Source organism: Rhodnius prolixus, unplaced genomic scaffold, assembly GCF_049639745.1.
Source record: "Rhodnius prolixus isolate KJV_2025 unplaced genomic scaffold, Rpr scaffold_12, whole genome shotgun sequence".
NCBI classification, from domain to species: Eukaryota; Metazoa; Arthropoda; class Insecta; order Hemiptera; family Reduviidae; genus Rhodnius; species Rhodnius prolixus.
In genome coordinates, this window is record NW_027411635.1 from 8,982,382 (window position 1) to 9,009,558 (window position 27,177).

At 34.3% G+C, this 27,177-nt stretch overlaps 1 protein-coding gene across 1 annotated transcript; it reads left to right on the plus strand.

Annotated features, from left to right (window-relative positions):
- The first annotated feature begins 2,819 nt into the window (after nt 1-2,819).
- LOC141461695 (G1/S-specific cyclin-D2-like) lies at nt 2,820-27,104 on the plus strand. Its single transcript, XM_074142935.1, has 4 exons — nt 2,820-3,184; nt 4,077-4,292; nt 4,406-4,559; nt 26,824-27,104. The coding sequence occupies exons 1-4, from the start codon at nt 2,981-2,983 to the stop codon at nt 27,099-27,101; spliced, it is 852 nt and encodes a 283-aa protein (XP_073999036.1). The 5' UTR covers nt 2,820-2,980; the 3' UTR covers nt 27,102-27,104.
- The last annotated feature ends 73 nt before the right edge of the window (nt 27,105-27,177 follow it).

Here is a 27,177-nt window from a genome sequence, read left to right on the forward strand (position 1 = left end):
AAGCGAAATTTCAGTTTGGAATTCATGTTACAAAAAAATAGAACAAAAATTACACACAAGTAATAACTACTATTAATAATAATTCATTCCTAAATTATAAGTAAAAGCGTTCCATTAATTGAGTACTTGTACAGAAGTTTTTATAATTAAATAAATAGTAAATCTGATTAAAGTACTTTATTATATTTGCCTACCCTAAAAATATGCTCATCCTTATCTATTTCACATTAAATATATATACAATAGGCAAAAGGTTTAGGAATAAATTAATTTAAAAAATGTATATAAAACTATTACTACTATGTAAGTATATACATTTAAACAGATTAAGAACACAATTAATTCCTTTAAATTAATTTAAAAAATGGAATTAATTTTAGAGTTATTAATTAACTCTTTTTTTACGCTTAACTGCTTCATAAATTGTGCTACTAATTTAATCAAAGGATGAAAACTGTTAGTTCTTTCTGCTACACTAACTTGTAGCCAAATAAAAAAAAAGGCGTTAATTTATGTTGGAGATTGCATTTTTAAAAACGTACATGAATCTTTCAATTTTGTCGTTTCCTGCGTTACATATTTCTGTGATCCGGAACGTCAACGTTCCCTTTGTGCGACGTATCTTTTAGGATTTGTAAACTTTTAATCTATTTAGAACAGTTATCTTGAACGAGTTGGTTAAAAAGTTCCCTTAATCAGATTAAAATGTTTTAACTACAAGTTATAGAACCAACTGTATGCATTAAGATACTAAGTTTAGTGGTACATAAAAAAAAGTATCAAATTAGAAGCTTCTGAGATTTTTTGAGTTTGAATTATGGTGGATACGCACACGAAGGAAAGAACGCTTATTCGGTAAGAGGACCTTCAAAAGAATATTTTTTACCAGGAGTAATAGAAAGCAAAAATCTGATGTGAACACTCATGGCTTTCTCTTTTAAAAAAAGTTTCTTAAAAACTTAGTGCAAAAAAGAATATGACTTTAAAATTGTACATTTCACTTTAGTAAAATGATACTGTTGAAGGAAGGGTGTCGTCACAGTTCCTCCGGAACTCCTCTAAAACCTAAAAGTTTCAATCCGAAGTAGAAGGCATTGGTCCTAGAAAATTACCGTAAACCCCATAAAGCACTTCCAGTAGACAAATTCTTCCATCTCGGAATTGTATACATTTCATACTCACTATTTATACCGTAGAATAGAACCGTACGAAAAATAGAGCAACACTTTAGAGGTGAGCCTGCCCCTCTCAATAATCGTTATCTTTGCTCTTAATCGTATTCTCCCGAAAAAAAGTAAGAGGCATCAATGTATGCTACCACATAACAAATTTAAAACAAAATCATTGGTGAAATGTCCGGGAAAATTACAAAAACTGAAATGTCGCATAGTTAAGTGGCACTTCCGGTTTGGTAATTTTTACTAAAAGCTCATGCCGAGCTTCATGGTGAGTGTTACCACAAATACCGAACACTTTATACTTTCTCGAATTTTTCGTAGATTTGCGCTATGTACAGGTGGAAACACTTTGTGGTGCGTAATCGTCTTGAGTTCCCCTTTAAGATCAGCCGGAACTTAGATGGCCAGCTTTTCAAATTAGCCATCCAGCTCAAAAAACTAGTCTCTGAAGCGATGTACATACTAAGAATTTTCGTTTCGAAGGATTAGTTTAAGTGAGTAAATGCTTCACTTTTTCATTAAAAAATATTCTTTCTACTTATGAAGTGACACAATTATTGTCTTATCGAGATTTTTTGAGAATATCTTAACAAAATAATTAAGTTAAAATGACCTCATTAGGCTATCAAATAATCGATAAACATTTAATTGGAAATCGTTAACTTACTCTTTAATCTTACTAACAAGCATAATCTTATGATTCTCGGAGGTCTCTACGCCAGAAAAAAGAGTAATATAATCATTTGTTGGAATCTTTCGGAATATATAAGACTGCCGCCATTTTCATTCAAACACAGGTTTAGTTATTACTTGTCCTAGGAGCTTCTTACAGCTCACTGTCCGGTGATGGACAGTGTTGTCTGTAAAGAGAGAACACTGTCCGGAGGTCGGCAGTGCTCTCAAAAAAGCACCGAACACCAATAACCTTGGATAATGTCACGCATTATTTGAAAATGAAATAAACATATATAGAATGCATCATTTTTTCGAACATTATATAAAAAATAAAAATATTCTTGAATTTTCTTTCATCAAAGCTCTAGGAGCCAGTGACCTCATATGTTGACGCGCCTTAAATCATTAAAAAAAAAATACAGTCATATTTCTGTAGTATATTGGAAAATCTTTATCTTTTCATATATTCATGGAAGATTCAAATGCTTAAAACCTCCCTGGACAGACCCTAGTCTCCACCACCTCAGTCCGAAAATGAACGAGAAGTTTGGGCAGCATTGAGTCGATGGACAAATTATTCCTCCGCTAAAGAAACAACTAAAACAGTTTATTTTCGGTCAGATCCTTTCAAACGAAACTGTTCCACTTTGAACATATAAAAAGAAAATTTCGCAGAGGCTAGAAACAGTGTTCCAAATGAAAATGGTTTAGTTCAGACAAAAAGAGGATTTTAAAAACATTACTATCACAATATATTGATACTGGAGTTAATGAGTGAATGTTTTATCGCAAAGCAGATGGCAGATGTATTTTTTAGTGTATTAGTGTGTAGATCCGAGGTAATACAAAATTAGACTGGACAGGTGTTCCTCGCATACACGTAAGAGTTGAGAGATACAAGAGCATATGCGATATTGCGAGGGGAGGGGGGCTTATAACAGTTCGCCGGGCAGCTATTCTAGGTTAAGGTTAGGCTAAGGCTATACTGTGGTATTAGAAATTCAGTTCAGTGTCAAATCTGGTGGCTGTGAGAGAAGCAACATGTATCGTTTATTATCACGTGGTTTTTCAATTTAAGATTTTTCTTTTTTTATCGCAAGAATTTTTAAATTTTTCTCATACCTCAAATGGAAACACTCCTGTGTACAGAGATTATGTCAAGTGGTGTGAAATGTGCGACAGTTGATCCAGTCATTCATAATAGCAAACGTGTGATAAGTAATCTTCTAGCACAACAAGTAAACTCATTGCCAGAATGTGATTATTTTAACACTATACAAACTGAGATAAAACCATTTATGAGAAAAGTGGTCACGAATTGGATGTTGGAAGTAAGTAACAAAAAAATTTGTTCTCCGTCAGGCCGGCTGTTTGAGTTAACTATTAGATGGAGTTTTAATTAGTGAGCTCTCACTTCTTTGGACTACATCATTTGTCCACATGTTTAATATGAGGAATAGAAACAATATTCACAATCTATATCAAAAGATTGTTTTAACCATCTCTAGTTAGTGTTTCTTCTGGTTGAAGTTTTTAATTATTTGATATTTAGTTAGTGAGTTCACACTGCTGTGGGCTACGGTATGTTTCTATATTTGGGAGAGAATTGGGATTACATTCGCGGTCTGTGATGGCCCTTATCTTGAAGAGGGTTTAAATTAGAAGGGGGTTGGTCAGATAACCTAAGCCACTGCCGCCAAGTGTTTCTGTTGTGCCATTTACTTACAGCACCTTTCTCAGTCATGGCTTTGTTTAATTAGACAAAAAAGTGTGATTGAGGGCTCCTACACGAAGTATGAAGGTTTTCTTCTTCGAAGCGTCGAATCCTTAGTCTACAAGCCTTTCGCACGGACAAAACATGTGCGGTGCCGTTTCCTCTTCTTCCTGACGAAATCTGAGTACATTGGCTACCTACCATGCGACGCATGTTTCCTCAGATGGCAATAGTAGTAATAGCCGCGTTCACTCCGGCTTCCACTTCTTTTTCTATCTTGGAGCCGTCAGTGTACCACGTAGAATCGTCTAAAACTGGCACTCACGCTTGAAACGAGAGTAGTTGAGTTAGTGAGTTACTTGGAGATTTGACATATAAGCTGTTTTAGAATAGCTCCAGCAATGTATCTCAAACTGGTCTGAGTTTATTAATAATTGAGGTACTTTGAACTACAACATTAGGCCAATTGCAGTGGTGCAGTAACTATAAACTCGAATGTTTGCCTTCAGGTATGCGAAGACCAACATTGTGAGATGCCTGTGTTCCCATTAGCTGTAAACCTACTAGACAGGTTTCTATGTAGCTGTAAGATCAAGAGGAGCCAGTTGCAACTATCCGGTGCAGCATGTCTATTAATTGCCTCGAAGACTAGACAATATTTTACATTGCCTGTAGGCTTATTATGTTTCTATACGGATAATAGTGTGACGCCTGATGACCTAAAGGTAATTTAAATTTGCCATATGGATCTGTGTTACATATAGTTAACTATAATGTAACTATATCCTTGGTCGCAGTTCTGCCTTAAATAATAATTTAGCTGTTATTTTTTGTATAGCAGTGGGAATTATTAATAATGACCAAGCTGCGCTGGAGAATATACGGTGTGACCGGTGCGGATTTTATTGACCATTTATTGATCTCTTGCTGGCCAGATTCCGATAACCAAATTCGAAATCACGCGCACACACTACTGTCGCTAGCATGTACAGGTAAGTTTCAAAATATACTGCATGTTTTAGAGTTTATACAATAGTTTGTCTTAAAAGAATTAATTATGTAACCCTAATTCCAAATTTGTAGAAATTTGACTCTAGTACTTCCGATAAAGTCTTATATACGCCTACTTCCTCTTACACTCACGAATGGAAAGAGAATAAATAGTAAGAGAAAGTAGGGAGTGTAAGAGAGATAAGATCGCAATGCTCCACCTGCATTTTATTGGAAGCGCCATATGGTGCGGCTGGACTTGTTGCACTAATTCAGACCCTATAGTAATTTACATTTTTTTTGTTAATTCATTGTTACATTTATTATTACCGTACAGTAATTTAAAATGCTTATCGAAGGGTGACTAGTGACAGCAACTGGTGCTATCAAAAGCATGTCTATCAAGAGCAGGTACCTGCTCAGGTAATCTGAACCTAAACTAGTAAACAGTACACTAGATTGCGCGCTGAGAAAAAGTTGCGTAAATCAGAAATTCAAAGCATATTAGTTGACGTGATTCAAAACTGGCCATGTCTAACGAAGTGATTCCAATTCTGAGCAGCAACGAAGTTGTGGTGTATTGCGCCAACTTAGTCACTTGTCTTGTCCACATTCTCTTCCATTTGATGATGAGGGAGAGCGTATCCTGGATTCATCGGTGAAAAGATTTCTTCTTGATGAATTATTATACCAAATCAATTAGTTAATGGGAAAATCCTGGCTAATTTAGTAATCTCAGGGGGACAAAAAATGATTAGACCAAATTCCTGCTGTTCCTGAAGACAAATAATAGTTTCTTACGGTTACTGGCTGTCTCTCCTCAAAATAGCCAAGGTATTTGGTGTCTTAGATGTATTCCAGTTTCTCTATTCCACTTATGGCAATGTGAGGGGCTTGTCCTCCAACATTCTAGTATCTTTGGCGAGCTCCAAGTAAAAGATTAGTGAAGTATGGGACAGCAATCCGTCGAAACATCTATTTTTGACAATGCCCAACTGGCTAAATGAAACCACATCTAGAACGCAACCATGTAAAAGGTGAAATAAGGATTTTTTGTTTTGTTTTGCATTTCTTTTAATTTCTATAAATTACATAAAAAGTGGATTAAAAAACAAAAAATTAATGTCTTTCATTTCATTTATTAAAATTTAACGAATTAACCACATTTTTATAAGTTTAAACAACAATGAAATTTATGGAGTCCTTCACAATACAAATGTTTTAATGGATATTTTGCAGTTTATGTTACATTTTATGAGACTGTTTCGAATTAACTCTTTAAGAATTAGAGCTAATTTTAATTTAACTTTCATATCCTTCTGACAGGAATTCTTTGATTCTTCTTTTACAAAACAATAGAAAAAAGAAAAAGATTTGAACACTATTTCCATATCTTATCGTTAATACTCTGGAAAATATTTTTGAAACATACTTCTCCATTTTTATAGCCGAGCGGACAGAGGCAAGGTCCGTCTTAGATGTATTTGCGGACTGGGTTCGATACCTGGTCTAAGCGCTGGGTTTTATTTATTGGTTAATGTGAGAAGTTAATAGTTGAGTACTAATTGCCACTTTTGCCATCTTATTTAGATAGTTGAACGCAAAGCACGCCTAAATTTTCCGCACTTTGTATAAAACATAAACATTAAATTTTATCACAGAATACGGGTTCATGTACACAATAAATTTTGGAATTCGGGCCCAATTGAAGCATTATTTCATATCAGCATCATTGTGTGAAACTCTTCATAAAAATACAAATGATTTGAGATTTTTTTTTCAATTAAAGGCGCGTTAACATCTGAGGCTATTTGCGCCCGGAACATTTTCTTAGTGCTCTGCCTGCCTCCATTAATGTGCTTGTAAGAACCTCCTAGGAAGAGAAAATCTAAGGGCTACCAGCTGGACTCAAACCCGGTGAAAATGATTTTAGATTCAAAAAGCTAATTGTTACTAGCGAGGAAAATCACACATTACTCCCAAGTATAGTAAGACCGGTTTGTATTTCTGTCCCTCAAAAGTGAAGATAAGCGAGAAAGTTGATATTTTACGAGTGGGTGGAATTTTGAAGGTGTGGTGCACTTTGAGTTTTAAATAGTCTACAGTCTGAGAAATTTGGAAGTTAGGAGGGCTGTCAGGAAAGGCGATCTATCTTGAAAGTTTGGCAAAGACTGGGCATCAATGTTCTCTTGAAATCCAACTTAAGAGTTTTAAGAGTAGCTGCGGATGGACACTGATACTTGAACAAGCACCAGAAATCTTTCAATCGGGTTAGAAGTGCCTCAATTTGCTAGGAATAGGCCTTGCAAGATATTGGAATGGTGTCTAAAAGTTGTAGAAATTGTACCCTCGGCAAAAGGCAAATGAAGTGTTCCAAACACTCCTTAAAAATCATAAGTGATTTTCTGTTAAAAAAATCAAAACTAATTGTCACTTGCGCTAAAAGTCGGCATCCTAAGACAAGCCACTCAAAAAACGGGGTTTTTCATGGCCAATCTGCTCTTCTTGTGCCTCGAAGGAAACGTTTTGTGTGAAAAGTCCATACTCTGCTCATGATGGAACTCAAGAAAGTGTGTTTACATTCAAGTTGGTTCCCAATGAGCGAGCCATTTCATATCTCTGCACTCTATTCGACAAAAATAGGATAATGTTCTTGCTGAAAATACCGCTCTATAGTCTAGAGACGAAATAACGTTCTACAGCGTGTCTTCATTACCCTGCTTTTGGACCAAAACCTTTCTCCTTTGCTCTACCATTTCCGATCATGGCTCGCTTTTCGTGGAGTTAAGATTTTTAGGCAGTAGAAGAGGTGAAAGGAGGTTCCCAAGGGTAAAATTTTATATCACGGGCGTGTTCAAATAGTACTATTCAAGTGTGGAATATGATTCATGTGGTGGTTATATTCAGTTGTGATTACAATCAGGTGATTGTAAAGGCTCCTTCTTGATTGGATTTTGGTTATTTGGTTAGGTTATTATTTGGTTTAGGTTAACAGTGTCTATTCTATAATTAACTAACGTAGAATCTTTGACTATGCAGTACCTTCTCTAATTTATTTCTTTTGTCTATTGATATTTTCGCTGTCGATAATCCAGGGTTTCTTTCAGATAAATCTTCGGTGACAACACAAGTTGGATGCAGTATTTTCCTTTCTATTATTCAAATATTTCTTGCGTGTTTTTTTCTTTGTTTTCTCCAAATATTGCGAATCTGTCACTAGTGCACTCTGACTATGCAAGCAGTCGTTGCTGTTAATCTTTCATAATAAATTTGTGATTCGGAAAACTGATTTTGATTTACGTAAATATGGTCTTTTTTGGGGTATTGTGTGCCGAGAATGTATTGTTTTTTTTTGGAGGTCCCAAAATGATTCATTGACCGTTTCTACAATGCTTATAGATAACCAATAAAATGAGTACCTTTTTATTTTTAGTTCTGATCGGCCTGCTGGTAAATTGCATTGTTTTGTGCTGCATTGTAACTTGTTGATACAATGTTCTTATAGGTTGTTTTTATTTTGATTATGGTTATGAGATTTTGTGGATAGAAGTTTCTTTCTATAATTTGTTGAGCATACCTTATTGCTTCATCGGTGAACTCAGTTCTGAAATTTTTGCCGTTGTTTGAGTTTTATAAATTTATTTGAATTTAGGAGCGAATTAAGTTTGTTACGAGATCCTGAGCACTTTAAAGTTTTGGTGCCACTTATATTGTACTAATTGAAAATATAAAATAATTTATCGAAATTAAACTAACAAATGTTACAGTAATATAGAAAATGATATTTGTTTTTGGAGACTAGCACTTTATTTATATTTGAGAAGTTTTCACCTCAGACTCTCAAAATTAATTTCAAGTAACTCATTTTCTTCTCCGTAATGATGAGAAATCTAGCCTAATTTGTTGTATAGTTGTTCTGACTGAAGTTTTAATAAATATCATCCTAGAATCTGTGATGAAAACCAATGTCTACATTTGGAAAAGTATCGTCAATATTGTTTTTTATAATTATTTTATAAAGTTGAGCAAGACTTAATCTTAAATTCAGACTTCTACCTAAACTGCTACTCTTAGTGACAATAACTCATTAAAACTAGCAAAACGCACATCTAGATTAAATTCTGAATCGAATGATACCTTATTCATCCAAATCGAACCATTCCTTAATATACATTAGATATGTAGAAATGTTAGTCAGAGATTTCAGTCATATGTTCTGACTTTTTGCTGGTGAAAACTTCAGTTTTAGTACATTGTTTTTTTTTTGGTTTATCTCAGAAGAACTTTTTAGTCAAATTTTGGTTTGGTTAATATTTTTGAAGTTGTAAAAACAATTAATTTAAAATTCTACCTTTCTAATTCATTTAACTTTAATCAATCTTTATCTTCCATCTAGTTTTAAAATACATTTTTGTAATGATTACTTCACCCGTGTTTTTTTATAAATAGGGCTGCGAGCTGTACTTTTTAAGTATTCGGTTGCTATATTCTGTGTGCCACGTCGCTTGAAATGTTCTAAAAATGGTAGCTTATTACCATTATTTCAAGATCTGAAGCGTCCGGTGTTTTTTCTAGTACATTGCTGGTCTCTATATAGTGTTCTCTCGTTACAGACAACTTTGTAGTGAGCTGGAAGAAACTTCTAGCGAGATCTCATCGCGGGAAACCACTAGGCTAACTTCTGATTGCTAATCTCTTCCTTGGTAGCTTATTGTAGAACCTCTACTTCGTATGTAGTATGTAAATGGTATGGTTTGATATAACTGTTGAGTGTATTTACTGTGTAGTTCAAGGATGAGCAACACGCGGCCCGCCAAGCATTTCTAAAATTGAATTTATTTTATCGACTTTCTCCCATCGATATATTGTTATAAAATTAATTATAATAAAATGGTAGTACATACTAAACAGAAATATTTTTTTATGGCGAGTTACTTGTCGACGACGTTTTTAATCATGCAATACGAACGCGCCGCGTCTGCGCGATTGTTTTGTGACGAGATAACACTTGTCGGTGACTTGTTCAAACATGCAATACGGACGCGTTGCGTTTCGTACGAAGTTTCGTAAATTATTAATAAGAGTTAATCTATGTAAGGCCCGCCAAAAAAAATTAAAATTTAAATTGGCCCATTGATTAAAAAGGTTGCTCACCCCTGGTGTAGTTAGTGTAGTGTTTTTCGGAACGATTGCTATTGTTTCATCAACGTAAATTTTGGTAATTGGTATACTGTAGGGGAGTTTTTAAGTCCTGTCCATTAGAAGAAGAACTAGCATCACGAAGCTAGCCCAGCCCAGACACGATTGTCCAGCCCTAACATCTGTTTAAATACTCTACTGTCGTTTGAAAATTATTCTCTATTGTAGATTATTTTCAAGATTTCCAATGTTTCTTAGGATTTCTGTGTTTGTTTATTAGGTGTCAAAAAAGTTAATAAACACCAGTTAACCGCTGTTTCATCAGGAACAAGTTCCAATTTAAGGAAGAAGAAACCCTTCTTAATCTTTAGCTGCAGATTTTTCCTTCCTTTTTCCCTGCATTCTGCATCCTTCAAATCTTAAGCTTTCCGCATATCATTGTTATGAAGATTATAATGTATTGTACATTGGCACTTCATGTCTGTATTTATTGTACATATTTATAATAAAGATTAATTATCTTTTCTTAGACCAGCGTTTCCCAACCTATGGTACGCGAGTTGCTGGTTGGTGGTACGCGAAAAATAATCCATAATGGCGGACATAAAAAATTAAAGCATAAAACTATCATAGAAACATTTTTTCCTATGATACATACAAATTATTTTAATTAATAATATTATACAGTAAAGTTGTTAATATGTACAGAGTAATAAGGTTGGTCTGTCTCAAGATATACGAGAAAATATAATAGCACATTTAACAGGATTAAAATTCTATTTCATGGAGTATTTTCCCAAAACCCGAAAACACATAATGATAATTTAATTTCAAACCCCTTCTATAAAGAAAATTTAGGAAAAGTTTCATCATTATCAATAAAAGATAAAGAAAATTTAATAGAATTATCATGTGATAGAACTTAAATGATAACTATGTAGAAATCTGCTTAAAGAGACTGATTGTAATGAGTAAGCTCTATCCAAGCAACATTACATTTAATTGGTACTTACAGGTAGTTGAAATGCTTAAAAGAAATTAATTTAGAAGATTTGGGCATAAATATAATAATCCTAAAGAAGAATTTTGTAAATTAATTAATAATTTTGAAGAAAATATACGTGTGCAATTTTTAATTATTTAAAAAAAGTTTCAAAACTAAGATCTTACAGTTTACAAAGTTTATAAAGTGAACATGAACTTGAACTACTTTGTAACAGATCCATTGTATCTCTATACAAATAAAGATAATAATAATAAAATAACACACTCGGAGTAACAAATTTCACAAAATACGATCATTTTTATGAAGTGGTACAATTTAGCATGATGTACTGATACCAAGTGGTACCAACGCGAGCCAAAAGAGGTTGGGAAACGCTGTCTTAGACTAACGCCATACTCTTTTGCTAAACGTAAACCCATTCTGCACAGACAAATTTGGCACAACAATATTCTGTTCCCGTGTTCTACCCTTGTCGAGTACGAGTATGATCGCAATGCTCCACCTGCATTTTATTGGAAGCGCCATATGGTGCGGCTGGACTTGTTGCCCTAATTCAGTCCCTATAGTAATTTACTTTTTTTTTTGTTAATTCATTGTTACATTTATTATTACCGTACAGTAATTTAAAATGCTTATCGAAGGGTGACTAGTGACAGCAACTGGTGCTATCAAAAGCATGTCTATCAAGAGCAGGTACCTGCTCAGGTAATCTGAACCTAAACTAGTAAACAGTACACTAGATTGCGCGCTGAGAAAAAGTTGCGTAAATCAGAAATTCAAAGCATATTAGTTGACGTGATTCAAAACTGGCCATGTCTAACGAAGTGATTCCAATTCTGAGAAGTCTAACTCTCTAGTGACCGAAGAGGGATGATAAATTACAAGATTCTTGTAAGCGTTTGCTGGCTTTCTGGGCTATAAGCCATTTAGTGCAGATAAAGGCCCCCAATTACTTCGTTGAAGAACAAAAATTCACGAAAAATTAAGTGTTTATTATTATATGTTTTTCTCGATTTACAAATTGTCATTTGGGTGTGCTTCTTCAAATTTCCTCGGGTGCACTAGAGTGGTAATATTATTTACGTATGGTAACAAATTGATATTTTCCATTGCATTGTACTCACACAATGAAGTCAATATGGTTTAGAACTTGGAGTACACAACCAACCTCAATCAAAATTACCTCAAATCTGCAATACGGCCTTGAATTTACTTGGATTACTCAACAAACCTCAATCAAAATTATCATTCAAGTCTACAGTATGTTCTTTTTCTTGTAATGTTTGACTGCTTCTTCTTCTCATTCTAGTCAAAGGATCTGCATATATATGCAAATTTGTGACGTTGCAAAATGAAATGTTTCATCGAAATGTATGTACGAAATGTGTGAAAGAATTTTTATGATTGGTGCTTTATTCGCTATTAGTGGAACTATCGACAAATAATTTGTTCTAAGTGGGAAAAAAATTACTGGTGAGTATTATTAAATCTTTTGAAGCGTTTGATGGTCAGAATTCGTTACATTACACCAAAATAATTGGTATGAAAACAGAGAAGTGTACAGCACCCAGACACAACTTATTATTCGTAGATTTTTTTTTTTAAGTTTTAAGTTTAAACAGTGTTATTTTGATGATATTTCGACTATAAGAATAGCTTTGACCATACTTTGGAGGCAATCCGCAAAATAAAGTGGAAGAGGCATCCGAATCATTAATTAATCGCTGTAACAAAAGTATTGAAATCGGAAAGGTTTATTTCGCGTAAAAAATTAGTCCAAATATTTGATTGTTTCTTTTTTGTTATACAGATCCAATATTGAAATTACTCCGTCTGCTGTATACTAATTTTGTCTAAAAGTAAAAATACTTTGAGCACGTACATCTCTCCATTGTACCCTCTATTCATGCCCAATAAGATTGCTTACTCTTCAGAACGCCCTTCAAGTTACGATTTCTGAATCTGAATGGGTATATCCTCCTCTAACATCCGATCTTTAAACGACGTCATCGCAGTCCATCAGGACATTTATAGGAATCTCATCTACCTTCTGCAGAAACTGCAATTTCTGTCACGTTTTTAAGGTGACCACCGAGTGGAGAATGTGTAACGAGGAAACCGGTGGTAAAAACAACCCTCTTTTGCTCATATACAAGCTTCAGGTATCTTCAGGTTATAACCGCTCTGACTGATATTTACCTGCCTCATTTCTGAAAGTTTACTTCAAAACTGAACTCTGCTGCTTATTCTTCTTTTTTGAGTTTCTCATAGAGAAATCTGTCGCTAATTACAGCGAAGGGTTCGAGGTGCAGGATGCATTGCCAGGGTGTCAGCTTCATCATTTTATGCAACGACATGACCTGGCACCCAAATGTTGCCAAATTAAGGAGACTTTATTTTCCTTGCTCAGGCATCTGTTTGCCAAGGCATTTCTAAACCAGTTTTTAGATGATAACATTCTTTAATGACAGCCTGGCTATTATCTAGGATTATAATTTGGTTTCCGATATTCTTACATGATTTTCCGCCAGAAAGTTGCTAGTACGTTTACCCTCACTTACTTATCGTTACCCGTTACCAACTATCCTTTATTTGTAGACTGATACATTTCTTAATTGTTTGTAATATCGCTTGGTTGAATAAATTAGTCTCTATTATGAAGTTCATTTTATCGGCATCATTAAAATGCCATTCTTAGCCAAAAACTCTACAAAATAATCAAAAAAAGTCATTGGTTTTTTTATACTTAACTTTGTTTTTAGAAACATTTCATAATTTTATAACATAAACTAATGAAAATTTCATTGATTCAAAAATATAAAAATTAACTAAACTAATTTTGAAAATAATATAAACAAATATAAAATTATAATAGTATTATTATATAATTATTTAATTATGCATATGTGGCTCACACATTTTATTTAAATCACCCCTGGAAAATTCGATCAAGGGAATTTTATGGGAAAGCAGGTTAGATAGGCTTTTTTTTCTTTACTTACTGTTTTAGTGCACGTATATAAATTATCAAAATTGTATGTACAGACAAAAATGTGACACCGAGTTAGTTTACGCCAGGGCATTAACCATTGTAGGAGAAAGCAGTCAGCGTTTGCACTCATTTTGGTTGCAGGAAGAGATTGGGAAACCAAAGTCGTTTCAATTTAAGCTCGTAGAGGATTATTAGGATATGAGTATGAGAATAATATTTTTGATTCGCTAAATTGGTGTGGAAATATTGGAATCGGGTTTGGATTACTTCATTAATGTAAGGAACTTTAAGGTCACAATGTAGGGTACGATTAGTGAGATAGTAAGGTAAGTTTATGGTTCTGTGTAGGAACTTTACTTGGAAGAATTGTATAGATTACATATTGGAAGGTTTAGTGGAGCCCCCACAATGCTGCTCGATCGGTCTTAGTGTTTTGTTTAGTTAGATTTTGTTGGGTGGTGGAGTGGTTCTCCAAGGAGCCTACTGAATAGTCCGTAAACAAGTTGCCAAATAGTCCGTTTCTAAATTCAAAAGTTTGAACCCTTTCAATTTTTGAAATTTTCTCCTAACTTTGTATTTACATTATATACAGGCACCTCTGATTATCATTTGTTTAGAAGATGAACATTTTAACTTGCTAGTAGGCGCCACGGTAGCGGAGCGGTTAAGAGGCGAGACCTGTAAAGCTAATATACATTGTGGTACTGGGTTCGATTCCCCGGTCTTAGGCCTTGGATTTTATTTAATGGTTAATAAAAGAAATTTACAGTAAAGTACGTTTGCTAGTCGCCTCCGTCCACGACACCTAATTGGTAGTTGGACGTAAAGCCCGCCTGAAAAAATAGGCCATTACTATACTACTACTACTTTTACTTGCTCGTAACCCCGTCCCCTGAGTAGAAAGTATTTTGATCGTGTAGATTTTCAAAATAAATATTCTCAAATCTTTCGGTTTAGGTATCATCCTTAAACATGTCTCAAGGCATTTTAGATAAAATTACCCTACGAAATATGATACTTTACTATCTAAATTTTGTTTAACGATCTTCTTTAAACTTAGAGAAATGTTGCAAGAGGTTTTTTACTCGTAAGTGTTTACACCATTTTTTTTTTTTTTTTTTTATTCACTCCAATTGCAAACTTAATTAATTTGCAGACTTATGCAGACAAGTCTTATCAAGTTCCGCAGTTAAGACCAGCTCTACGGGTTAATTTACTTAACATCTTATCTCGAGATATCAAGTTGTGACTGAGAGATGTTGCCAGTCTCTTCCAATTTTTTTTTTTAGTTTGTAAAAGTTATTCTCTGGCAAACTCCAGTAAATTCGATTAAGTCTTTTGCTTCAAATATTCCTGCAGCTGCTTTCTAAGTTTTTTCTTTTATATTTTGCACCCAAGTGTTATTTTATCCTGAGGCTGCACTACCTTGATCAATCTATCGGCTTGTATATTTCTGAACGATCTACAAAGCACGGGACCTATGCAACTTTTTAGTGACATCCCGCAATTTCAGTTTTTCAATCAACTCTTTTCATTTTTCCACATCTTAAGGTCGATCTTTTGAGAATGTGGATTTTGAATTTAAGGCTTTTCTTTTTATTTGCTTGACAATCGATAAACATCGCTTCAAAGGAATGAATGTTTTTTGATTCAGGATTCCTCTTGAAAATATTCTCAATACCCGCCTGCTCTTACATTATTCCTTGTATCGCTAGCGGGCCCGTCTACATTTATAGACATGTGTTCACTGTGTAAAAGAGTACCAGTGATCAATAGTTTCGAGCTCTAGTCCTTGAACAGCAACTCACCTTTCTGTACAGCTGCATACGTGCTTGAGCAGACCTTTCTGAAGATTCTTCCTAGGGAAGAAAAAAAGTCTCTTTCCAACTCAATCTTACCCAATCTGGCATCTCTTATATGCTTTTCTCTCATCTTAGGAGACACAGTTATTACTTATGGGCTCCTGAAGCCGGGTGTGCTACAGTGGTTGTGAAGCGTAGATTTGTAAGTAGGAAATCCCGGTTCAAATCCCGCGTGTTGTTTTTTTAGATTTGTTAGAAAAAATGTGAATAGTAAATATGCCTCCGCCTTTGTTCACGACACTTAATTGGTAGTTGGACTGTAAGCCCCCCCTCAGTAAGTAGGCGATTACTTTGCTTTATTGATTATGGGCTCTAAGTTAGTTGATAACTACATCGCTTTAAGAGGAGTTGATTTAGAAGCACCTGTTATGATTATGAAGGCTGAATAATGCTGAACTTTTTCTGCTTTATTCGTAGTTGAGGTAGTAGCTATGATTAAATGTTTATGGCCTTATGGTAGTATGGATTTAACATGACTTTTATGTCGTATACTAGGGTATTAACACCCGTTTTTCTTTGAAGGAGCGCCAATCTCTTCTTTTTTTCCCGCTTAAAACTGCGCATATATGAATAGAGACTATTAATCGATAGCTTGGAGTACAAATAAATGGATACAATCTTTTTTCCAAGCTGCTTCACAGATGCCTTCTTATAGTTTCAACGCATAATTTGAGAAACATTACTATTTTCACATCGTGGTAATTGCAGAGGAATTGGAGTTGATTCTGTTAGATCTCCTAGGCCCAACAGTGCTAGACCTATTTGTCTACTGAGATTTCGGTGCCCAGTCGGCAGATTACCGCTACTTTCAGTGCCACACGATTCTCATTAGCAGATCTGCATTTAAGATTAGGTAGTTGTTTTAAGAGTGTGTTCATTACCATTATTTCTTACAAATTCTGAGTTTCAAGAATTTATTGTACCAGTTTCTTTCTTAAAAATTCTAAGGGTCAGTATTTCATTAAATAAAGTGCGATTGGAGGAAGGGTGCGTGCATCTTATTCTTGCGAAGTGTATTATACCGTGTGGCTCCCCCCCCCCCAAATATTACGGTGCCTTAGATTCTTTTTATTAACCGTTTTTCACTTCCAGGAAACTTGATAAGGTTTGATGAATAACGTGAAGATCCTCATAAATATGGCATAATGCATATGCGTAGTTACAACATCTGTGTTTACATGGGTTTTAAAATCCCGTCCAATTTCTCTTTACACTCTGAAGAAATGCTTCCATCGGAGTTACTTAGGCGACGAACTCCTTATGATTGTACAACTCTTAGACTGATAAAAGGTTATCGAATATTGACTGGTGTCTGTTATCATTATAACATACAAGGAGAAGAATAAACAGTGAGGTTTTGAACCCTGCGTAGACACCTGGAATGACCAGGTGTGATTAGTACCTGCACAGTGGCAGCATCTGCCAGGCTACAGGCTACTCTTAGCTAGCACACATCTAGCAAGCTCAACACGTAGGCCTATTAAAGTACACAACCACTTTCTCCCCTTACAATTCTCGAAGTTTTCATAATTTTAACTTTCACGTACTTCTCTTAAAAGAAAGTATATCGATCGTAATTCTTCTGAAAACAAACAATAGATAACGCTTGAAGCATAGAAATTAATGTTTTTCATTACTATTATTATAACAAAATAAGAACGAAAATATTTATTTATGTATTTGGTAACTTTGAATGAAATTTAAATTGTTATGTGATTTCCCAAATTAAGAATAACTAAATTGATTGATTGACTGGTTCTTCCACAAATCGGGTCGTTTTTTCCTTACTCTTTCACGGAGTTGAGCAAGCACCTCACGATAGTAATGTTGATTAATTATAATTGATATTTTCATCCGATTTGGACGTAGAAGGGCGACCCGGGCGGTCATCATCTCCGACGTCTTCTCGGCCATCTTGGATACGCTTGAACCACTCAAAAATTTGCGCACGTGATTATCATTCATCACCATAAACTTCTTATAATAAAAGATAAGTTTCAGTAGCGGTTTTACCAAGTTTTGATGTGAAATTTCACGACAATTCGTTGCTCTACTACAATGTGTAGTATCATGTTTTCGGCAAAACGAAACTAACATCTCTTACACAAACGACGGTTCCGGTCAGGCAGATTTCTCTACAAGCACGTGAGACGCTGCAATCGAAAGAGAAGGCTTTACGCTGCATAGCTGTCGGTCGTTAGGATTTGGCGCATGCATAGTTCTTCTATAGCAGCATCAGTCTTGTTATTTAATAGCAACACCTCGTATATATGTAGGAAAGAAGAGAGTAGATAATAATTAACAAGAAAGAAAGAAAGAAAAACAAGAAACCACTGATGACACAATAATATATTTTCTCGCCTTTACACCTTTACCGTCTTAAACTCACATTAAATCTGATGAAAAATATATTATAACGCCTTGAAATTAGTATCGACAAAGGAATATAGTCGCCATGGCCATCAATATCAATATGTTCATAAAATAGCAGTTTAAATAAAATAAATTTATAAGGGGGTGCCTCCACGATTTCTATTCCACATATATATATATTTTTTTTTTAAAAAAAAAAACAAAAAACCTCTACTTCAATAAAACTAAAACTGATTGAACTGGCTTATACGAACCTTTATTTAAAATATTTTTCGAAAAATTCCATTAGGGTACTTCTGGGTGAGAGTTTGATTGGTCTTTTCTCGTGAAGTACCGTTTCATTGTAATGTTTTTTTTTTATATAGCTTTTCAGCGATTTTTTTTTTGTTTTTCCAAAAATAGCACCTTCAAAATGAACATGGATAATTTTTAAATCACTTGCTTTTTTTTTTTTTTTTACGAATTTAAGACAAATCACAAAAGCGGAAAGAGAAAGTCGTGTAAGTGTTCACACCAGACTTCTAACATCTGATAAACTCCTACTTTCTGAGTCGATCTGATGGCCTTACTCAATCAGGTTGGTGCACTGTTGATTAGTTTTTACGCAAAGAGCACCATGAGCTGGCGATCAACTTCACCTCCTTTAAATTATAAATTGAATATTATTTCCAATTACAATGACTATGTATCACACAATTCCTCCCCATTTTTAATTGTTTTTGTTTTGCATCTAAACTAAGTGCGGCAAAAAGCAATAGTTCTCCTTTCAATATGGCACAAATAACTAGCCTTCACTCTTAACCACACACCAAACTTAGCCTCTTATCGTTTCAGTGTATGGTAAGGATTTAAACAGTGTATAAATTAATAAGAATCAATTTATTTATTTATTTTTTAAATTTAGATTCTACAAAATTTTTAGGGAAGAATTTTGAAAGAGAAAGTGTTCACGTCAGTTTTTTCTTACCAAAGGGAAAAAATCCCGTTAAAAACTCAAAATCGAGAGGTAAGGGAAAATATAAGTGCTACACATAATGGAGCTGATTCTTTGATGTGAAATTTAGAGAGTCTATTTTTTAGGCATCACCATCCATCCATTGAAATTTGCCTACATTTATGAACATTCATTAAAATGAATAGTGTAATTGAATTCTAACACACCTCTTACGTCTAAATATTTACTATCTACAATTACTCATCCTAAACCTATCGCAACAACAACATTACTCTCCATCTTTATCGCCGCACGACAGCAGTACTCAATTATCTTGCCTTCGTAACTTCCCGTCGCGTTCCTCCTTTTCGGTTACACCGATTCAAAAAACACTGGTATTTATTGGTAAAGTATACAATGAATTCTTGTGCATAAACTTAGCTGAAGAAGACGATTTGCTCATAACGAACGGGAGCGAGCCTCTAAATACTTGTGTAAAGGCGCTACGTTGTTTACAAATAAATGTAACAAGAAGAACAACAAATACAAGAACATTTTCTAAAAATGACGTTTTTTCCAATTTTCGACTACTTTTCTCTCAAAATTTATTAGATGTGGGTTGTTGCAAAAAATTACAGTTATAAAGGAGGATTTGTCCTATATTTTAAAGATAATTTGGGAATTTTATCTTTTATAGAAAAAGAGAAAACAAAAAAAAATTGTCGAAGTTGGGTGTTTTTCAAACTTACGCTTCTTCGTGCACTTTTTTGACGATCAACCCTCATACAACTGTCCTACCGGTCAGTTTTAATATCGAGAGTTTCTTTTCTCTTGTGTATCGTGGGTATATTATTATTATATGTTCAGATCTTCTTCTAAATAGTCTAAAAATTGATATAAAATGGGATCTGTAAACATGGAGTTGCAACAGTTTTATTATAATAGTTATTTACTATATTTAGGTGCCTGCTGATGTAATGCTAGGAACATACATTGTGCTAGTATGTAATTAATTACTAGCCAGGGAAACGTACTATGTCCAAGCTGATGAGGTAAGGCTAGTAGGGTAGATATCTGCAGTGACTATTACTTTTATAGTGAGCAGATGTTATGATTCTAAGAGCAGGTGTAAAGTATATTGGAAGGTTATAGTACTGTTATTTCCCCTTACTTGTTTGATCATGAACTTGTTGAGGCTATTACTCCTCTGCGTAAAAGGCATTATTAGCGATTTTGGCCGAATTTCCTGAAATTCGAGTTATTCTCTTGGGTTGTCCACGACATACTAAAGTCACGTAAAATCTTCCTCAGTCCCCCCCCCCCCAGTATTCTAAATTCAAAACTCTACTGAAAACTTCTCTTCGCCCAAAAAATGTCATTGTAACCTCTTTTTCAGCGAAAACACCCCCTTAAATCCTTCCATTTCTCTTCCTACACACTATAAACTTGAACTTCTACTTATTTAATATTTGCCCTCCTATATTTTCCACATCATTGTTCTTTTTTGGTGATAAAGATAATATAGAAAATGAAAAGTAGAATTAAGTTTTGATTAGATTACATAGGAGTTGGTCATCACCCAATGCCACGATTCAGGAGTTTTATTGTAACACCCCTCGTTGAAGACCTCCTCCATTCCGGTCTGTTAGATCAGACTCTTAAGAGACTAGAGAGGAACTTCTGGTTAAAGCTTGAAGACCTGAGTTATTGGTGCCGATCTAACGGCCATAACCGCCCTTCAAAATGAATGGGTTGTTTCTTTTTCTTTCTAGTAAACCACCACAGGCTGTTGGTTGACATGTTCAAGCGATGCGTGTGTTTTTCTCAATGTGCTACGTCCCTTTAAAAGCCCTTAATCAAGATTAAGATATAAAATGGCTCCCGGCCTTTTTGGAACAATATCGTGGTAAACTTAACTAACTTAATAACTTAACTAATAATGAATTTCTTCGTCTGCTTCTACGCTGTGTCTTTTACCCACTACAGGCTGCAGTATGGCAGTTTGCTGTGCCGTTTCAGGAAAGTGGTACGTCTGTTTGAACTCATTCTAGACCATGGGAAAGGTAAAATGGAGATGTAGAATAGTAGTATATGAATTAGTACAGACAGCTAACACGACACATTCTTATCAATTTCCTATAAACATTCCAAGCACAGACTGGTGCGCTTGGTGCCATTACTAGAGACACGATTAGTACGCCATTTCCAGACTACAGGAAATATAAAAAGGAAATTTAGAGTAGTAGCTCATGATCTCCTTCTCATCAACCAATCGCCACCACAACGCATCTTGGTCAACTTCTCTTAATCTTGTTAGCGTTGGTACTCTTTTGTACCCATTGTGTAAGGCTTAGCTCCACCCTACTACCGTTTTTCTTTTCAGCTAACAAGTACTCTTCTTGCACAGGAAAATTCAATAACCTCTTCGAAGTTGAAACTAGAATGCAAACATTTTTGGATTATTTTTTTTTTCTAAGCTCGTTAGTTTTATTCGCTAGGCTTTTATTGACAAGCCTGCAAAAGTACAATGTCATGGCCGCGTGTTAGTGACCTTTAAATAAATTATTTTGTTAAGTTGTTTGACCTGAGTATTGACCTTGTATTGAGTCAGTTGGTCAGAGTAGCCAGATGTTATGGCCTCAGTCAGTGTGTCCGTCTGCTTGGCAGCATCTAATCCTGTAGACAAATAGTTCATAATTCTAATAAATAAAAGTGTACAGCATATAAATGTAGGTGATGAGGGAAGATTGTACTGGTGCTGTTCAGCTACAGCACCGTTTGTCAGTTTTCTTCCTACAACTTATGCGACAAAAATTAAATAAACCCAAACTCTCAGATCCATTCACAGTGTTGCCCCTAAACTAAATTTCCCAGGTTTTACGACGAAAATACCTGTTCTGAAGTTCAAAAATCTGGTGTGAACGCTCACTTGATTTTCCTTTTTTTTGCACTCTACAAATCCGCTATTAAACGTTCCAATTTTTAAATATTTTAGAAGGGTTTAGTTCCGTCTAAGAAATATGACAGATACTAGCACAGCTAGTGCCATTATTGATACTTCCCGTCGTTTGAACTTGTTCAAATTCTCTCTCTCCTTCCAACACTTCATAAATCTACTCTAAAATTGCACTTTCGAATAATTTCCTATAATGGTACTTCCCTGAAAACTCTTAAAAAATCAATTTTCCTTGTAAAAGTTTCGAAAAAATGTGATAGGGCTACATGTTATACGCGATAAATGAAGTTTATATAAACTCTTTCGGAGTTGTCTTATACAAAATCGCAATATCGGTTGACTTATTTAGACTGAAACCTTAATATCAGAAGTGTAACCCACTATTTTTTTTAAAATGATTTAAGGCACGTCAATATCTAAGGATATTGACGCTCCAGTGCACTGCTGGCCTCTGGGCATTCGAACCCCATCCAATACCCTAACCGTATAGCTAATCCCTTCCCTGGAACCCACTATTATTACAGAAACCAAATAAAAATCTGTGATTTTCAATTTTTAAGATATTCTGTTCTTATACACACACACACACAGACCACTCGCCAACAAATTTTACTTTTTTTTGTAAGAAAAAGGAATTGTTGCTATTGGATCAAATTTTAGATATAGTGTCCTAAATTCGAAGATATAAGTTTTGAGGTGTTCTTAGTGTCTCACCCTCTAGAATGACATTTTTAGAACAACAGAATGTGGAGTGATGATAAATTTAAATTTCAAATTCAATAATGGGTTTTATTTTTCTCTCTCGAAAATTGTTTCATCGACATTTCTTTGTTTCGTGATACTTCACTTTCATTTCAAACAATTTTCAGGATAATTGCAATACTTTTTCATACCGGTAATAAAAAGTAAGAGAAAGTAAATATACAGAGATGTAAGTTTACCATGAGGAAGAGGTCGTGCGAGTCACTCACATACACACGCACGCGCGCGCACACACACAGATCTTTCTCATAAAATGTCTCGCTTAAACATCTGCCTAGTATAATAATAAGACCTCGATCAAAAATTACCTTCTCTCTAAACACACCTGGCATATAACCTGATTTAAAAACCTTTCAAACCTCTCCCCCTCTGCGCCTAGTGCTTGGAACAGTAGTAGACAATGCCCTGCACAGTCTACCTGGATCATAACGGAGAGCCCATCCACGGGTTCATGCTGCAAAAAAAAAAACCCGCAAGTGTAATATCGCAGCATTAACAGCACATGGTCTTTACTATTTTACAGATGCTGGCAAGATAGGTTACTATGTTTTTTGAAATAGTGAAAGGAGACTTCGTCACACCTCTCTGCACCTCAATACAAGTTCGTTTAAAATCATATACTTTGTACTAAATTCTCTTCTCCCACAGATTCTCTACTATCCCAAACTCTAACGAATAAACTTCTATTTCCGACGAAAATTTCGAAAATATTCAAAAATAAGAATGACTTTCTTTTCAACTGCAATTATTTCTAGAACCGGAAACTATTTAAAATAGTTTTCATTTAATACTTGAAATATTCCTTATCAAATTTCGCAAAATGTTAGCAAAGTAAATGCGACAATTTATACTAATTGCTGCAAATAAGATTAAATAATAAATGAATAAAAACGCAAGCTTCAATAAATGTATTTCAACTCAATAATAAACTATTATTTATATACATTATATATAAGGTAGTCGAACGGTTAGAGGCGAAACCTACAAAACTAATATGTATTGTGGTACTGGATTCGGTTCTCGGTCTAGGCCTTGGATTTTATTTAATGGCCAAAATGAGAAATTTATAGTAAAGTATTTTTTTTAGGCACCTCTGTCCACGATACCTAATTGGTAGTTGCGACATAAAGCCCGCATGAAAAAATAGGCATTACTTATATTATTTTTATATAAACTTGGGAACTGAAAGAATAATAAAATAATTACATACAATGCTCAGATAATGATACAATAATAATTATACACAAGTAACCATACAATAATTATATACAAATATTCAGTTATTAAAAAAAATACCGCATACTTACATAGATAAACTTTATTGTATTTAAGCATATAGCTTGTTACAAGTGAGTTGATTGCTGACATGACTACAATACATAATCACACAAAAAATAAAAAATACTTCTTGTAAATAATTTTTTACCATCAAATAAAGAGAATAGTTCATAGAAAGTATAAAGTATTTTTTTTTTTTTTTCTATTTTAATCGTTTAAAATAGAAGAAGAGCGGACTTTTAGAATGGCAGAGAAGTATTTGTATAAATTAAAAATATTAGCTTTAGAATAATTGTTTTTGAAGTTAACTATAATTTGATGAGGTGAGTCACTACTGTTAATATTTATTACATCTCTCATATTATTGTACAAAGTGCAATTTAATAGAATGTGTGTAAGATCTTCCTTTTCATTCAGATTACATAACATACATGTTTTTGTAGGGTCTATTTTGTAAATTACATTATTAATATTAAATTTCATAAAATAATTATTACATAGCCTAAATTCTGCAAAAAATTTAATAAATTTCAGAGGTACATTTAGTTCGAGATATGTTTGACACGTAAGAGTATGGATTGAGTATAACTGCTGGGAAAGGACAATTTAGTTAAATACGTTTGGTTCAGTCGTGGCAGAATTTACGTTAGGGCCAAGGAGGACTCTCCTGCAGTTATAATAAGGAATGACTCGAATCTAAACTGCTTTGAGAGTTACAGCACTGACTCTTCCGAATTCGAAGCTAATCGGAGGGAAACCGCATACTTACATGATCTCAAACAAAAACTGTTTAAGTGGTTTTCAAATTTACTCAATAACATTTCTAATTATCCACGAACTTGAAAGTAGTATAAACAAAGTTTAATTTTATTTACATCAATATCTTGAAAAAAATTACAATTGTTTGAAATTCCTTATTCAATGAAAGAAGAGAATTAGTTTTTGCTTTGAGCGGAGGTAGTTGACATTGAAATAGAAAGTGCAGCAGGTCTAAACTACTCGTACTATCATCATAGTGCACATAACAGCAATATGTACATAATTTAGTGGCGAAATATATATAATAGCCTACTAATAATTCTACAGAATTTAGAATTAGAAAACGCATTCGAGTTCTAATTTCTTCTTATCACAATTTAGTAAAAAATAATTTTCTTCAACTCTTAACTGGCTAACAAATCTGTGATAATAAAAGAATTGCTAATAACTGAGACAATGTCCTAAAAGAGGAAGTGATCATGAAAACGCTGGAACATGTTGGTTTTACTAGAAATAAAGTTCTGGTTATTTAAGAAATAATTAAAGCCTATAGTTAATAATATTTCAACTATGAATACCAAGTAAAATCTACTGAATTACATTCGAAATCAATAAGCTTCAATGTAAATAATCAACAAAACGAGGGAAGCATTTAGCTAAGTGGTTACCGTACTGGATTCCCACTTGGTGATCCCGAGTTCGAATCCAGCTTCCGACCCTAAGATTGCCTCTTCCTATGAGCTTCTTACAGTTCACTGTATATTATGAGTTTGAGGCAAATTTGTGGGTTAGAACTTGGGAATAGTGAATAGTAGTAAGTGAGAGTCGTGTTCGTATTCAAAGCAGATTTTTTGTTTTTTAATGACAAGTTTAACCTTAAATTTTGACAATCACAATATTGTTTTGCCTGTTTCTCTAAAACCCTCAATAAATAGTTATTAACTAAAAATGTCAAAATTCGATTAAAGTGCATTTTCAAGAGAGGTAGGTGTAATCGTAGTATCGTATTTCAGATATACTATCCACTGATATATACATTATTATTAAGAAGATTTGAATGAATAGCTAAAATTAAAAGTTGTTTAAATTCTACAATCGAAAGTAAACACTGGAGTAAATAGATAGTTTACTTTTCTGTGGTTTGAAAAATGGCTCCTGAGATTTTCTTTATTTATCTTGTATAAATTACACATACGTAAATCTGTAACTTATATTTGAATAATTTTCCCCTGGAAAATCCTTTTTAGGGCAATTGTGAGAGAAGAATATTAGGGGAGTAGGATCCCATCTAAAGTCTTTTCTGTTTAATTAACAGCTTTACAAACTGGATAATGTAAATATGGATTACATATGCTTTAAAATTTGGAGTAGGAGAAAATGTGTGACTTGGAACCGTGAGAACCCTAGTAAAAGAAAATCGTGTGAGTGTTCATGCTAAAATAGTTTATTTAACATACTTCAAGGGCAGCACCCGGAGTTTACGCTCATACTTACCTATATGTGAACTTTTTAATGATTACGGTGATTCATCCACCTAACGAATGGACCAAAGGGGAAAAAGTAATATAAAATAATTAGACTGGGTTTTAGGCCAGCTGTGCGAAAATTAATATGATTAGAGGATCATTTGGCGCACGTTTAGTTTAACATACTACAGCATAACTCTGAAGGAATTACGTTCCTACCACCAAGAGCATTAGGCACTAAATAAACGTAAAGTGGTCCTGCCTTTACTACAAGTAGTCCAGAGAAATTTTTATATTTCCCAAATGTTCTGGTCTAGTTTATATCTTAGTTAACGAAATCCTCCGAAGTTCAAAAATCACTATATAAATAATTTCATATGAAATGTGGACAGATGGAACAAGGAAGGTATCACATCATTCGACGTAAAAATAACCATCCAGGTGACCACCCAGGCTTTCTTGGGAAACGAAGGGGAGTTAGGAATTAGGGATAACTACATCCTGTGCCAGACATTCCTTCCCAATTCCACCCATGGAGCAAATATCTCGGATCAACTTCTGCTACCAAGGCTCGCAATCGAATATTCTATTCTTAATAGAATAGAAAGCCGTTGTTCCTGTTTTCTTGAAATAATATCCTTCTATGCTGATCTTATCACTACGATTTAAACCAAAAATTTAAAAAAAAGAAATAATTTTAATAATTTTTTGTTTAACTGTTTTTGTTGCGTTTTTACAGAACCAGAACTGATGCAGACAAAAAGCTCGACATTGGCCAGTGCTTCATTGATTGCAGCTGCACGTGGCTTGAAAATCAAAATGAATGTCTTCGACAAATTGTGCGATATTATTGAAACATGTAGCGAAGAAGAAATTGAATTAACCGTACAGAAAATTGAACATGCATTCTTAGAAGCATGCAAAGCGATGACCAGTGTAGTACAAATTGAAGATAGATACATACAAAGCACGACCACACAGCAATCTAGTACTGGCTATGATGTATGTTTCATTTAATTAGTGACGGTGGAGTGAAGGAAATTCAGAATTGATAATAATGAACATGGAGTTGTATTCAATTCGAGCAGCTCAA

Excerpts from the sequence above, each read along its gene's own strand:
- LOC141461695 (XM_074142935.1), top strand. The coding sequence starts at position 2,981 with ATGGAAACACTCCTGTGTACAGAGATTATGTCAAGTGGTGTGAAATGT. Across the intron at positions 4,293-4,405 it reads TGACGCCTGATGACCTAAAG|CAGTGGGAATTATTAATAAT; the intron begins GTAATTTAAATT and ends TTTTTTGTATAG. Across the intron at positions 4,560-26,823 it reads ACTGTCGCTAGCATGTACAG|AACCAGAACTGATGCAGACA; the intron begins GTAAGTTTCAAA and ends GCGTTTTTACAG.